Source organism: Callionymus lyra, chromosome 3 (genome assembly GCF_982586985.1).
Source record: "Callionymus lyra chromosome 3, fCalLyr1.hap1.1, whole genome shotgun sequence".
NCBI lineage: Eukaryota > Metazoa > Chordata > Actinopteri > Syngnathiformes > Callionymidae > Callionymus > Callionymus lyra.
The window spans coordinates 33,097,048-33,111,537 of NC_141820.1; the positions used below are offsets into that span (position 1 = coordinate 33,097,048).

Sequence of the window (14,490 nt, forward strand, 5' to 3'; positions counted from 1 at the left end):
ATTGGTCTCTTTAAAAAAAAAACATCATTGTGCGTCAGACCACGCCTGGTTTCTTCTAATGCCGCTATTCTGATGTTAGTGACTCTGCTCAGTGGTTCAGTCTCACAGGAGACGCTCGACTGGCCGCGCTTTCACACCCATGGATAAACCTGCTCAGGAGATAATCCAACGCTCAGCGGAGGAGTGAGTCACCCATTAAAACCTGAGGAGAATCTTTGTGTTTGCATTTTCTCCTCACTGATACTATTAATAGCTGGTAATAAATAGAACACTGACAGAAGCAAAATGCCATATCCCCCAGCATACGCCTGTTACACAACCAAGAATAATGAGGCAATAAATGCAAAAAAAAGGTGTTATGAAATAGTAATGCACTCGAAAAACAACCTGTTTAAAGTCTCCCTGACACCTTGAGGCACATCTTACTGCTCAGTGCTAAACAAGAAGAACAGTGATGAATATGAGACACAATAGTCAGTTAGTTGCTTTCTAAACCACATTTGCTCCTTATTACAAAGTGAATTTCATTAAATAATCTTTATTAAACACCTTTTTTCCCTACGCTCGGGACCCTACGGCCTCAAGGAGGCGCTCTAACAGCACAAGCTTGAGATAGACATAGTGGAAGAGAAAAATGTGTTGAGGTAGACAATAGTGTCCATAACAAAGAAAAAAAGATGGATGCCAACCACCATTAAACAAAAATAAATAAGCAAAAGTTTCATTTTGCTTTGATCAGTCAATGTGCAAATCTCTCTGTGGAGGTAGAAAAAAGAAACGCTAAGATTGGCATGAACCAATCTGTGGTAAGACAATGGAGACGGAAGTGTAAAGCAGTTTCAAACGACAGCAAAACAAGCAGATGGCCCAGACAGTTCTGCTAGGCTTGTTGTTATTGTATGTAGTATTTTTACTTCAGCATTACAAGAAAAACATTTATTTATAAATTATTAATTAATTGTCACAAACTTGACACCTCTAGCTTATAGATGCTAATATATAATTTTTCCTACTAAGTGGGAATGGTTGTATTCAGGGGCGCTCTGTGGTCGTAAAATCAGGGTAATTGTTCTTTTAATAAATCCAAATCAAATCAAACGCAAAGACTGTTGTAATTAACAGAGAATTGAAGAGAATAAACAACATTTTACTTCACTGATCCCTGATAAAATATGTGAGCTGAGCTCCAACCCCGAGCACAGAGGTCTGACACTTCAACGGCTCTTTAATGAAATCTCCTCCTCGCTGCACTATAAAGAGGAGACATAAAAGAAATTGCCAGAAACGGCCGCCACACTTTACGTTCACAACCACATTTGTTCCAACAATTGAGGCTTTAGTTAAAGCTGAAGGAAGAACAGTGTAGTGGAGAGCGATCAGTTAGCCTTTAAGGAGCCTTCTACGGAAATAAAACTACAAACATTATAGGATGGGATGCATTTTGTATAGAAATAAATGCATTATTATTTTTTAAATAAAACATTTTTAGAATTGTTTTTCAAAAATGTATTTTTAAAATGATAAACAAACTTACAAATAATGCTAGATGAATAGTGTAAGGATGAAGTGGTTGCAGACGTCTTGCCTGTCTGTAATAATCCCTCCTTCACTATTCCGAAGAGGGCAGTGTTGCCTTTCCTGACCCGGCCCGTCAAATAATCAATGCATATGTCAGCGAACATGGGGCGCGGACACTTGTTTCCAACAAGATGGAGCCCGTGATTGAGATTGACTGGGACCTGCATGTTGCTCTTGTTTGAGCAAATGAGCGACTGTTCAGCCAAAGTGATAAGAACCGACTGCACATTTGATTATATGTTCTCGCACTTGTTTTGAAGCCTCTGGCTGATGCGAGTTAGATGGTCGGGAACACGACCGATTAGGGCGGCCCCTCACTGGGTCACTCGGTAAACAGCCTTGTTTGTCTCCAGTTTCCAAGCTCAATTTTGTGAATTCATTATTGTCATTGTGACGTATTGTCGAGAGAAGAAACCAAAGACACTGAAGGTCAACAACACAGTAGCATCAAACACCATGTTTTCCTTTTATAAAATATGGATGTCAGGTACTCTATATATACTTTACATATATGCTCTCATGCATTACTGCAAGGCAAATGCATGTACATTGTTATGCACTCTTATCTTATGATGATGGAAAGTGACTGCTCACACAATACCAGTGAACTCACCAACCTCAGCAATGAATACATTTTGTCTGGATTATTTGTAATAACTCTAGTTAACTCCAATAAATGAAGCAGGTATTATGTTCGGCTCACCTTAGTGTTGCACGATAGAAGGATGGCTTCCATGCAACATATTGTACTTTTTTTATATTAATAAAAAGTATTTTCATATTCAATTGGTGAAACCAAGTTTTTTTTAGACGTATGCACTCTCACGTTTGTTATACTTATTATATATAAATAAAGATATTGTATTCAGTAATTAAATTCATGTATCAATCAATTCATCTACTTTACTTTTATCATAACATGCAGGGAAGGAATGTTTACAGGTATATAGATTCTATAACATGTTGTGACTGTACATGTCATTGTAAAGTATGACAATTTAATGTTTGTTTTTCGCAAAATTGTTCAGATTTGGAGCAAAAACATTGCAAAATAAAAGCTACGAGGGCCTAAAACATCATTACTACCACCAAAAAGAGGACATTAAGAATTGCACAGAGACAGCATGAAGATGTAAAAAAACAACAACAAACATTGACTAAAAACCAAAAGGTGATGAACAGAAGAAAAGGGAAAAGATTACTTGATAAATAATCGACTTAATAAATCCTGTAGAACAGTCACCCTTTCTTGACACCAGATATTCTGAATGCTATTTGTCTCCTGGATATCTAGCGTTGAATTGTGTTTCACAACATTTTTCTGCTGAAAAGTAAATTTTCCTTTAGCCACTATGAAACTGGGGTTGTTTGTTTGTATTTAAGTACACTAACCAGTTTAAGTACATACGGAAATAGTCATTAGATACATATAAGATCGACAAAACAGGCGGGAATGTTGTCTTTTGTTGCTGAGGAATCTATCAGTATCATGACTTACATTGTTCTTGCACATGTATAGTGCTCTTTTAGAGATACTTGATCTTCCACAGCGAAGACAATGAAGTTCCTAAGATATAAAAGAGGCGTCTGAATGGATGGTGGAGGTGGAGGCTACAGATATAAATTGTAATAGGCACTGTGTGTTCCAATGGCAGAACATCTAAATTTAGACACTTTTCACAATATCCTTCTCTATTCTTCACATTCTCTTTTTTCTCCCAAGCCACACTTTTCCTCATCAATGGTTTTCTCATCGCTGCAAACAGACAGAACGTCCCGGTGGTGTTAATATCGACGAGTCTTTCAACGTGGGATGAGTGTCAGCTGTGTGCTTGAAGAGCAGATGAAACATGTTGAATACACAAACTGACACAATGTTAAAGTGATGGTTCAACCAAAATTCCTATTTCATTTTTTCTCTTTGGATGTTGTTTCCTTGAGTTTCTTAGTATCTCGTTCTGAACGTACGTTACCTTCATTTGTTCGGTTTATTTAAAGCGTCCTTGTGCACCTTGAAAAGTGCTATAGTAAACGTATGTATTATTATTCAGGGTGAGTAGAAAAAGAGTGAAGTTGAAGTCTTGGGTAACTAACACAGTATTTAGGTGAAACGAATGCCGGTGTGAACATCGGTGAGACATACGGTGAGTATGTCAGAGCTGGCACCATAAAATGCTTTCACAATAAAATCTTACGTAAGTGTTGAGATTACTTCATCCTCTAGGGCAGCTGTTCCTTCCAAAGTCTGACAATTCATGTGAAGAAAAACATTTTTAAAATTGAAAAAAAAATGAGTCTTTTAAAAAGTACCCATGAGTCGAAGTAAAGCTGCTAAATACTGAAAAAGCAGGTACTGTCTGTCTAAATAATTCCTCAATCTTGTGTTGAACTAAAGCTTTGATTTTGAAGTTCTGAATGAGAACTCTTGGTATTATTCATATTTTTAGCACCTTCTCATTTTTACTTCATCAAATGTTTTTCGAAAACTATCAGACTGCTTCAATTGCATCTGAAAAACAAATACTTCTAATTAGTTTGTAGCATGAGATGAGGAAGGAACTCATAAGCTACTCTTAAGATGATGTTCCCATTTGCTAAGGTGAAGCAGAACAAGAGACCTCTTCAAGAAACATGTTTTGCAATTAGACACTCCTCAAGCCAGGAGATGAGCAGAAAATGTGTTATGGTCCAGTGTACTGCAAGAGGGAGCCAATATGTCTGAGGGGTTCAGAGAGGAGAAGAACAACTTGTTTGTTATCAGAGGACTCAGCTGCGATGTAATGCCCACCCTGCTTCTCCTGGCCGCTCGGTTTCCCTCGCCTCACACAGAGTGAGTGGGTTTGTGCGGCTCCTGTGCCACAACACTACATGATAGCTGTAATTATAGACCGCGGTCTGAGCCTTCCAATGCAGCGCTGGCCTCGATGACACCCCTGTCTTCTCCAAGACCCATTTCACTGATACTACCTTTGGGAGATAAGTGGGATTCACTCCATACTGTTTCCTCGCAACCAATGTCACAATTCAATGCACAGAAGATAAACACAAAGAGCATTTAACATAGTGTGTTGATGTTTTATAATAAACATTAAGAATATAATGTGTCCAAATTAGGTAAATAAAAGAGTGGGGGAGAAAGAAATACCATTAAATATTAGCAAAGAAAATGTAGTTCAAGAGAACATCACTATGTTTTTGTCCCTGTAGGCATTTCGGTGCTAAGACAAACATATATTAATTTTGTTAATGATGAGGTTCTTTGATGTCGAGGCAAATGAAACAAAATAGTGGTGCAATTAAATACTGTAAAAATAATAGCTGGTTTGGCAGCAAATGGGTAGTAATGGATGGTATGACTAACATGACTAATTCCACTTATTTTGGTGATTAAAGCGCAACTAATGTGTTGATTTAAATGTCTCTTAATAGATCTTGGACCTCTATTGTACTCATCAGTATGTTTCTTTTTTTGCAAAACTCTATTTTCATGGAAATATTTACATTAGAAAATGCTTAAGCCCCGCCCACTGAAACACTTTGTTTTTCTGGATATGAAATCTTGTTCTCCATAACCACGTCTACTCTGCTGTGATTGGTCAAACATTGGGGTTTGTCATTGCTTTTCATCAATCCCAGAAGTCTCCAACTCCAAGGGACTTGTTGTATAAAAAAAGCAGGGCGTGATTACAGCTGACTGGAGGAGAAGTGAAGCCATTATTACATCATAATGGACTCAGTTCTCGTAACCTCTTGTTCACCAAGATTTTAGACGTTGAGAACTTTATAAAGTAATAACTTCATCATCAGGATGAGGGACTTAGTGCATCTTGGAGAGGAAGACTTCAACATTAGGCACGTAGTGCAGACATTGATCAGGACTCAATACACCTTGAGACTAACCTTGTTGGTTGAGCTGCTGTGTGCTCTTGCTCCACTGTGACAACCCGACAATGGCCACCATTTTTGCACCCAGGCTGGAGCGCCGCTTCTTGTTGCCAGCCAGGGAACCGGTGTCAGGCCCGCTGTTACTAGGACTCTTCTCCAGGTTGTACATGGTCCCGGAAATGCTGGAAGAGCGCACCACGTTCCGAGCAGCCGCGCTCAGTCCACTAAGGCCACTGAGCCCACCGGGGCTGGGCACCTCCACTGAGCTGCTGAGCATCATGGTCCTGCTGGGCTGGAGGGGCCGGTCAGCTGGCGGGGGAGGGCAGTAGTTGAAGCAGGGCTGTGAAAACACAAAGTACAACATCAAAAACCCGAGATATTTAGAACAGAAAGATTCTGAAAGAGTTCTTGCATTGGCATTCAAATCGGAACAAAGTCCTGGACATGCTTTTTGTGTTGTGACACATAAAACCACTTTGTCTGGGCGAAATAAAGTATGTACCTCCAGTATAAACCATGCAATGAATTGGGTATCATCCTATCAATACTTGTGTCCATAGTGTTTCATCAGTGGTTATGGCATACAAAGGATTAGCAGTCTGTGTTCTATAAGTCCTGCCTGTAGCTTAAATACTCTTACTCTCTGATTGCTTTCCCCCAGGTTCCCCCTACTGTAAACCACTATTTGTCTGGCCCTGGTTTTCACTCACTTTGCTTGTTAAAGCTATCCATGTGTCGATGCTAATGCTTTCAACCTGTTGACTGTATAAAATCCTGAGTTTAGCACGGCATGTTTGGCCTAGTGGGAGTACACCCTGTTCAGGACAGGAGGTGGTCTAAGTTCCTCGATTCAAAGGTGGCGGTCCGGTTCACATCCATTAAGGTTTACTTTGCTACTTGGACTTAACAAAAGTCAAATAGATGAAGGCTTGAAAAGAAATACATGAGGACGGACAAAAGCTTAGTTTTTAGCTATTAATGGATTTTAGAACGACAACTCTATAAATTCTGCTGTAAGGCAAGTTCTAAAGGTTCACATTTCGAAAAGAAGCAATAAAACTAATCGCAGGTATAAATAAAGAGCCAGCCACGGTAGCAAAGGGCACATTTTGGCATTTTGTGATGAAACTGAATAGCTGAATAGGATGGGGAGCGGGGTGCAGAGGCGCGCTGTATAGAAAGCAACTCCAGTGACATTTGTTTTTCTGACAAAAAGGTCCAAAGTGAAAAGGGCTAAAGCAAAATTGAACCTGTTATTTAGGTAAACACAGGCGATTTTCACTTCCTCACCCCTTTTGGGTCTATTTTCTGCTGTTACTCTCAAACCAGCCCCGACTTCCAACATCTCTCTGGGGGATCTGACGAGTGAACACGGTGAGCAGAGAAAGAGAAAAATACGCAGGATATGAAGGAGGCTGGAGGAGAAAATAGACGAACACTACATCTATTTTAAGAGTGGCGAAAAGAGTAACAAGCGTCTGAGTGAGGAGGCATTGTAACGAACAGACAGCAGAGAGATTCATGGCTGGATTAGAAACCTAACGGAGACAGAGGCAACACATGAGTCAGTCTGTTATTCCCCACAGCGTTTTAATTAAGAGTGCTTGGAAAAGAAAGATGTTACCCAGAGTTACAGATGAAAGATCGATACTGAGATTAAGGTACATGGAGAAAGTTACCTATATTAGATTTTTAAGGTCAGCACTCCTGAAACTAAGAGGTCGTACCTGGAAAAATACTTAAAAATATAACGAACAAAATTCTCAGCGTCTGATCGCTTCAAGTCTTTCTACGGGAGTTACAACATCTCTCTTCTTGTTAAACAACATCACGTCTGATTGATCAAATCAAAGCTGCAGAATAGAAGAGGAAAATGTCTTCAACGTTTAAGTTTACAACCTTCATGAAGTCGATATATATAGAGTTTTTTTTTTTCACCACGGATATTTAAATGTTTTTAAAAAACTTTTTTTTTCCGTTATATTTCATTTTTATCATTGATCGTTTTTGTTTTATTTATTTTCATTGTAATGTGTGTAAAATCCTATAATTCCATCCTATTTATTAACCCTTAACATGCAAATATTCATAAATTTGGTGTTGCAATTTAAATCCCAGCAGCACGATGGTAGCATTCATTACGTCCTACTCAGCTAAAGGAACAAATTCTGGCAATGACTGAGAACTAGAGGATACTATAAAGCTGGCTCCAGCTGCCTTCATGAAGCAGTTTGCTTATTTTCAGAGCCCAATAGATTGCACTATACGTTCTTACTCTGTTCTTACTGCTTCGAATAGCGATTTTATTGAGACCTCACATCATTTTGAAAATATGCTCTGAAAAATCATATAGTTATTTATGAAGCACAATAAGCCCATCACTAACAATCCTTCATTTAATCCAGTCTTGGAAACACCAAGTAGGTTATTTTAGTTGACAGTTGACTGATCCAATTTATTTTACAGACACTTTTACAGACTCAATAGGTGGAACAAAGAAAAAAGGAAGCAGGTCATTGGTTCAATTCTAACTAGTAAAGGTCTGATCAAGGCTTCCAGTGTCAATTAATTTGTAAATGTACTTATATTAAATGCAAAAGACAAAGTGAAACGGAGAAAACATGATTTTACATAATGTGATTGAGTGAACTAATTCTGTCTGTAATTCAGCAACTGCTGCAACAGACTTAGAAAATAATATTGAAAAGTTGCAAGTAAATGGGACACGTGGATCTCAGTGTCATAAGCAGACACAAATCAAGCGATGCACTCAATTTGACTTCCACTCACTAATGGAATCTTCCCTTCTTCCCCACGCTGTTTTTAGTCAGACGTTTAGGTGCCGTTTCATTCATCTTCATCACACTGAAGACATCCGCACTGATCTTCATCGCTGTGTTCTCCGGCTTCTCTTCTCTAAGACCATTTATTACAAGACTTGTCAGCAAAACGGCTCCCTTGTCCCGCCCCTGCGGCCCACACCTCTCTTTAATTGGACATTGACCAAAACGTTCTTTAATACCAAAGCCCCTAAAGCGAACCAAGAGATGAAGGCCTGAAGGCAGCTGCATTTGAAATGAAACCTATGATTGTGTTATCTTACCGACACCCTTTATAATCAATACTTGAATTCACAAGCGATAAAAATAAACATACTCGACGCAGATAGAATACTGGTAGTAAGTCAGAGCTATGAGGTGCAAAAATAAAATTAAAAATATGTTTGTTACATCCACAGACGTGTTATTATTCACTCTGAATCATTAAAATATACATGAAAATAAAACTTGGCTGAAGAGGAAACCCAACGGCACACAAGGGATGTGTAATGGAAAGAATCTTGCGACAAGATACGTATTCCAATACAGGGAAACGATAGGATATATTGCGATATATTTTGATACTGTAGGAACAAGGACATGTGTGGTACTGTCCGGGTACTCGACTCTGGTGTTGCAGAATTTACAGACCACATGAATCTTGACAAAGTCGTAACTGCTTTCATTTGGTTTGGAAAACAAATGTGTCCAAACATTACCTTTAAAAGCTTCTGGAGTCGACTGAATAATTCAGTCACATTCATCTGTCCTCTAAAATGTATACTTTAAATATAACACTTGCTTAGATATCGCAGGTCATCCTTAATACTACCATATGCCAGCAGCAGGATCAATTGTGATGCTTTTTTAAAACTTTTTTTTTACAAATACCTGCCGTTGCCGCCCATGCCAGACCATGAGTGGACGAGTGTAATAAATAAAACCTCTGTCTAAACCCACCAGTTAAGGACCTTCACAAAACTGCAGCGTAATCACAATTGCAACATTATAATGTGATCAGTTGGTTTGTCGTGAATATAAAACCGATCGTCTTTTAGACGTTGTGTTGTTTCCAAGAAAGATGGAAGAGCATGAAAAGGGAATAACTTGACATTCTGTGTCATTTTAATTCACAAAGGAAGTGCAGGAGAGCAGACAGGATATTACTATTCCTTCTGCATCAAACAAACTTCCTCACACAGAAAATGCAAATACACAGCAGTTTCCCCCTTAGTATCTGGTTGTTGAGAAAACCTACTGATCTTTTATATATAATAAATATATATAAGGGCAAACTGTACAGTCACTGCACCATTAAACGCCTAGTAAGTGGTCATTCACCACTTTACACAGCAATGTTGTGAAAGCAGTGGCCTGACTTGTAAATCTAAATCAAACACTAAGAGGCGTGAAATGAGCAGAAGGACCCGGCCGTGTCTTTCCCACAAGCTCTATCAAACACATTTCCCCCAATAAAGTCTTTAATAAGGTGAGTCATTGAGTCGCTCCCTTTACATCATTTTGTGACAGCCGACATAAATTTAATCCGTCACAGCAAGGCATCGCCTCCTTAGAGCCGCCGCCACAGGCTCTCGTTCGCTGCTCTTACATTCACCTTCAATTCACAACTAAAATACGCAGAGACACACACGTGTCCACGGTTGCATTGGTTAACAAACAAAAGCTTTTGTTGCTCATTAAAATCCTTTTTTTAGGAACAAAAATTAACTTAATTTACTGCCTGCTGACCTTGAGAGGATCCTGTTGTTTCTAAGCAGCCACTTTCAGCGTGTGCTCAATGCAGTTTAAAAACTGACGACTTCAATCTGTGTATAACAGCAAGGTATTTTTCGTCTCAAAGTCATTTCATATTTCTGATAAACAATAACAATCAAGACCATCTTAGGATCAGTTTTTTAACTGAACTATAATCATAGCTTGTAGTGTGTGACGGGCTCATGATGCCTCATTAGGCAGTGTGTCATTTTAAGAGCTCAGTAGGTGGCGCCCTAGATAAAACCCGAAAGGCAAGTGGTTAAAGTGGTTTGGTCAGGGAGTTCCGTCACAGAAATGACATACGAGTGAACTGACTTATATGATTTTGTTTTTCCTGCATGAAAACACACCAGACTGCATTATATTTTTTATGCATAACTAACCTTTTGTCTGGTAAAAATAGATCTTTAGCACAATACCTCAAAAAGACAAGTGTATATGTTTTGTGGGGTGGCTGTATATTTTTGATATTTAAATTTGGATTAAAAAAGATCTACGAAAATATACTATATTATAATTTATTTGTGTTGATCAAAGGATACATACAAATAAATGTATTCTAACGCTTAGATATGCACAAAATAAAAAACATATTTAAAACTTGGAGATTATAAGAGTTGTTTAATAAGGATTTTGTCCATTTCTCCAAGGTATCACACCTATTTGTGTATATGAAATATAATACATAGTATAAAGCTTTGAAAGCAGCTGAGGAAATGATGTTTGACCCAGTTTACTCAGCAAAACAGTCAGGACCAAGGACAGCACCAGGTGGTTTTATTACAGGAGGTTATTGAGTCATAACTAACGGTTCTAAATAAGAGGTCCTCAGCTGATCTCTATTTAACGTTCTACTCCAGACTCAAACATGGTCAAACCTTGAGAATGACTCGAAAAATTGTATTATATTTGAGAATTAATATATATATATATAGAATTATTTAAAAATATGATCTTTAAAATGTTTGGTCTTTTCGCTGCCATTTTTTATTCATCTTTATTATGCACATACGGATTTTGAATCCATGATTCGTCAAAGAATTTGACCTTTTACAAGAGTTCCTTCAACATAAATTGTGGCATAAAACCTACAATGTCTCCTGAATACAAACCATCATATTTATTTTCAACCACTCTAAATTCATCTCTCTCTCTGAAATCCGTTCATTCTTTCAATAAATCAATTACGGAACAGCTAGACTGTCAGCAAACAGACAGGAGGAGTGATGCAGGAAAATAGAAATTAAAATCATGAGGCTGAAGTAAAGTGGGTTAGGAGGGTCGTGATGGATGAGATGATGGATTCTATCCTGACTCTTGGTTGCCTTCCCAGGGGGACAGCCCGCTAACTGTTAATGTTTATTTTACATGACTTGCAAAGACTCGTCTTTACTGGAAACTCTCACCTTCCTTCCCACCAGGATCGTTGCACTTCAGTTGAAGCAAGGACCGCATTTAATCTGCCTCCTGAAACCTTCAGGTGAATGTGCAAACACCTGGATGATGGAATATTGATGATGGAATAAATTGAAGACTGAAGGTCAAACAAATGTGTTACTAACAAAAGGTTATTTACACTTTTTATGAGGTTCACCAGGAGTAAACAATTAAAATATACTTATTAAACTATGAGTGCTGTGAGGGGTTAAGCCAATAAAAAGAAGGGACGGAACTTTATGTAAAAAAAAAACGAGATCAAAGCATGAAGATATATACTTTTAAATTATTATTTTAAAATGTTTTTTCCCCACATCCGTCTCGTACTTTCCCATCAAAATCTATAATTGAAAAAAAACAATAATCCAGGATTGGATGTGAATGATATGTATACAAAATAAAAAAGGATATTATTACAAGTGTGCAATTGTATGAAACCTAAAAATAAACAGTAAACCGATGTAAAGGACAAATGAGATTGAAATGAAAAAATAAATACTCTGGCCTCATAAATACAGTCAAAAGACTACATTTGGCCCACGGACCACACTGCTCCCACCTTGGCCAAACTTCCAAGATATTATTTTCAACTTTCGGATTCAAAAAAAATCTAAAAATAATGGAGATTTGTGATCCACCTTTTTTGTTTAAATATTTATTAATGATTATTTTATCTTCAATTTCATGTTTCCAACACCGAGGCCACATAATTGATGCAGTTGTAACCCTCATTATTTCTTCAACTGAAAACCCTGCCCTTTGTTTTTATCGTCAGAACTGAGGTGTGCTCAGATGTAAGTGTCTGCTCTGGACTTTGACCTTTTCTTTTGCTCGTGTGTTTGCATGAGAGAGGGTCTTTGATGGAAGGTGATGTGGCGTACCACGGAGATGCTGGCCTTTTCCACTGGCGAGCTTGTCTGATCCTATCTGACGCATCGACCGAGCGCTCGGTCGCCGGCCTGCGCAGGGACACTCACATGAATTCCACGCTGGTAAATATTTCATCGGTGCAAGGATCTGCCTGCCCTGTGAATTTCTTGTGACACATTTCTTTTATCATCTGAATGTGGGGTCGAACTGTGACCGAACACATGAATAGTTTATAGTGTTTTTTATATAGTATTTTCGTCCTTTTTTAATTTTTAAACTGTGCTTTCTAGAAAACCTTTATATATTAAAAAATGTTTGTAAGCAACAAGAAAAAAAAAACTCAGCTTGCTCTTTTGTCTCCCTGGCAGTAAGAAAGCTCAATATAAATAAAAAAATATATATTAAACAGATCATTTTCTCTCTCCAACAGGATAGAGGCTGAAATTATAGTTTACAAATGATCACAACTGAATATTCACTTTGTTTTTCTGCTCACAGTTAAGGTATGAAAAGAGCCTTTCAAATACCAACAGTACGTCAATACTGTACCCACAATGCATCTGCAAACATAAAAATAAGTTAAATCAGGTGTGGAGAATGTTTTAAGTGGCAAGGTTGGATATCTGTGGCAAAATACATTTGACACAAAATACACTTAAGGTTAAAACAAGATCATATCAGCCACATTTGGGGACAGTTGCACTTGCTGCAACATCACTACATAACAGCCGATATTAATGAAAGCAAGATGGCAGGAAAGTAAGCAAAACACTTGTAAAAGATCTACCAAATGAAAAGTTGAAACATTCAAAGAGAATCTCGTATAATCAAATTGTTATTTTAAAGCAGTAACAAGAATAAACAGGTTTCTAAGTGATGATCTATCTGGTAGGTTTTTCTTATTCCAGATAGCATGGGTGTATAATAATAATGATAATAAAAAAGCACCACACAAAAAACTGATAAAATGCAGTTTTCAATATTTTAGTGTGGATCAATGTCTTCTTTATCTCTTGATGCCTTGACTCAATACAGGTTATCTTATTGTGACCAGAATATCAACCTATAGAAAATACTTGTTAACTCCAGGCTCACTACACAAATGGAGGAGAAATACATGAATACTCCTCCAGCTAAAAGTGACAGGTGACCCTTACAAGTTATTTTTAACCGTGTCTTGTTTTGTGATTATGGCTACTGACCACTGCAGGAATTAATGCTAAAGCCATCCAACATTATGACCACCAAGTATTTCCCCAGATCTCCGTCTCGTGGGATTATTCCGAGGAAACGTGTTCACTTTCCCGGACTTCAGCGTAAGAATAATTATTGTAATTTTTCCTCAAAGCTGGCCAAAGAATCCAACAGCCTCACAGTAAGTGGCTTGGACTTGACCTTAAGCCTGAAGACTGGGAGGGATGAAGAACTCTGGTCTGAGCCCAGGAGGAGACTGAGAACCAACACATGTAGTGCCATCTGATGTCATCTCACACCTCAGCGTGGGCTCGGCCCGACCTGGCAGGTGACAACTCATGGAAATATGTTTTTCTTCCTCCTCGTGTTTGGACTCCGTCGCGTACCTTCTGTCTCCCAACATCACGTGTAGAAACAACAAAACAACAACTCACAGACTCTTGATCATATCGAAGGGAAAGATGGAGGGATAGAGTCCCAGGTCAGTGACAAACGTCAACATCCCCTAGTGACAGTAGCTATGGAATATTTCTAAAGGATGTATTGAGTAAAATTCATAGAGAGAAGCGAGTGTTGAGAGGAAGAAGAAGAAGAATAGAGAGAACACTTACGACGAGGAGCGGCGAAGGTGAGTCGAATTGGAAGTTTGTCAAATGGCGGCTTGTTTCTGCGCCCTCTGCCGTAATGTCATCGTTTGGGTCTAATGTTTGCTGCGCCCGGTGAGCTGGAGGTTCTTCACGCGTGAGGCTGAGCTCCGGTCTGTCTGCTGCATCCGAGGCGAGGTGAGGGAAGAAGGAGGGAGGCGAGGGAGGCGAGGGAGGAGGAGGAGGAGAGCGAGGTGAGATTACCGCAAGAATTGCAGGTGTCTGGTGAAACAGCGGCCTCCAGTGGCTGTGTACTGAAATTACAGATGTCGACGTATCCTCGGAAA

The 14,490-nt window shown here is 38.6% G+C and overlaps 1 protein-coding gene across 1 annotated transcript in view; it reads right to left on the reverse strand.

Annotated features, from left to right (window-relative positions):
- rims3 (regulating synaptic membrane exocytosis 3) overlaps positions 1 to 14,330 on the reverse strand; it is a 30,919-nt gene extending 16,589 nt beyond the window's left edge. The window contains exons 1-2 of the mRNA XM_087787594.1: positions 14,171 to 14,330; positions 5,479 to 5,803 (exon numbers count right to left, since the gene is read on the reverse strand). Of these exons, the coding sequence (XP_087643720.1) occupies positions 5,479 to 5,743 (265 nt within the window). The 5' untranslated portion in view covers positions 5,744 to 5,803; positions 14,171 to 14,330. The remainder of the gene's footprint in view (positions 1 to 5,478; positions 5,804 to 14,170) is intronic.
- Positions 14,331 to 14,490: the final 160 nt, after the last annotated feature.